The 567-nt window shown below is 66.8% G+C and overlaps 1 protein-coding gene across 1 annotated transcript in view; it reads right to left on the reverse strand.

Annotated features, from left to right (window-relative positions):
- The window catches only part of MNEG_7614 (plastid ribosomal protein S5), a gene marked incomplete at both ends in the record, with an annotated part of 7,283 nt that overhangs the window by 3,926 nt on the left and 2,790 nt on the right, over positions 1–567 (reverse strand). The window contains one exon of the mRNA XM_014043913.1: positions 16–245. Coding sequence (XP_013899367.1) covers positions 16–245 — 230 coding nt within the window. The remainder of the gene's footprint in view (positions 1–15; positions 246–567) is intronic.

The following is a 567-nucleotide window of genomic DNA, read 5'->3' on the forward strand; positions in this document are numbered from 1 at the left end:
CCCGCCGCCTTGAACCAGGCCTCGGTCTTGTGCGGCAGCGTGCCGGCGCCCACCAGCGGCACGCGCACGAGGTTCTTCTTCGCGTCCACGAGGCTGCGCTTGACGGCGGTCTGCACCTCGCGGCCGGACTGGCAGCCCACGCCCACGCGGCCCGCGCCATCGCCCACCACGACCACGGCCCTGAAGCCCATGATCTTGCCGCCCTTGACCACCTTGGTCACGCGCGTCAGCTCCAGGATGCGCTCCTAAGAAAGGGGGGGGAGAAGAGAGCGTGGTGTAACAGGTGTGAGCCAGAGGTGGATGGTCGGGGTCCTGAGGTGGGGTCGGGCTGTGGGGGCACAGCGAAGCAGCAGCGTTCAATTGCTGGGCACAAAGCATGCTGACGTACCACGATTGCTACTGCGCAGCAGAGCGCCGGCTGCAAGCGTCACCCTGCCCTTTGTGCAGACAAGGTCGGGCCGGCAGCCGTTGAGCTGTAAGCCGCACCGCCCTTGCCTCATCGCTTCAATCAGCTGCCCCCTCCCTGCATGACGGTCTGCAACCACCACTGACCACCCCGCCCCAGAT

Source organism: Monoraphidium neglectum, assembly GCF_000611645.1.
Source record: "Monoraphidium neglectum strain SAG 48.87 unplaced genomic scaffold scaffold01364, whole genome shotgun sequence".
Taxonomy (NCBI): Eukaryota; Viridiplantae; Chlorophyta; class Chlorophyceae; order Sphaeropleales; family Selenastraceae; genus Monoraphidium; species Monoraphidium neglectum.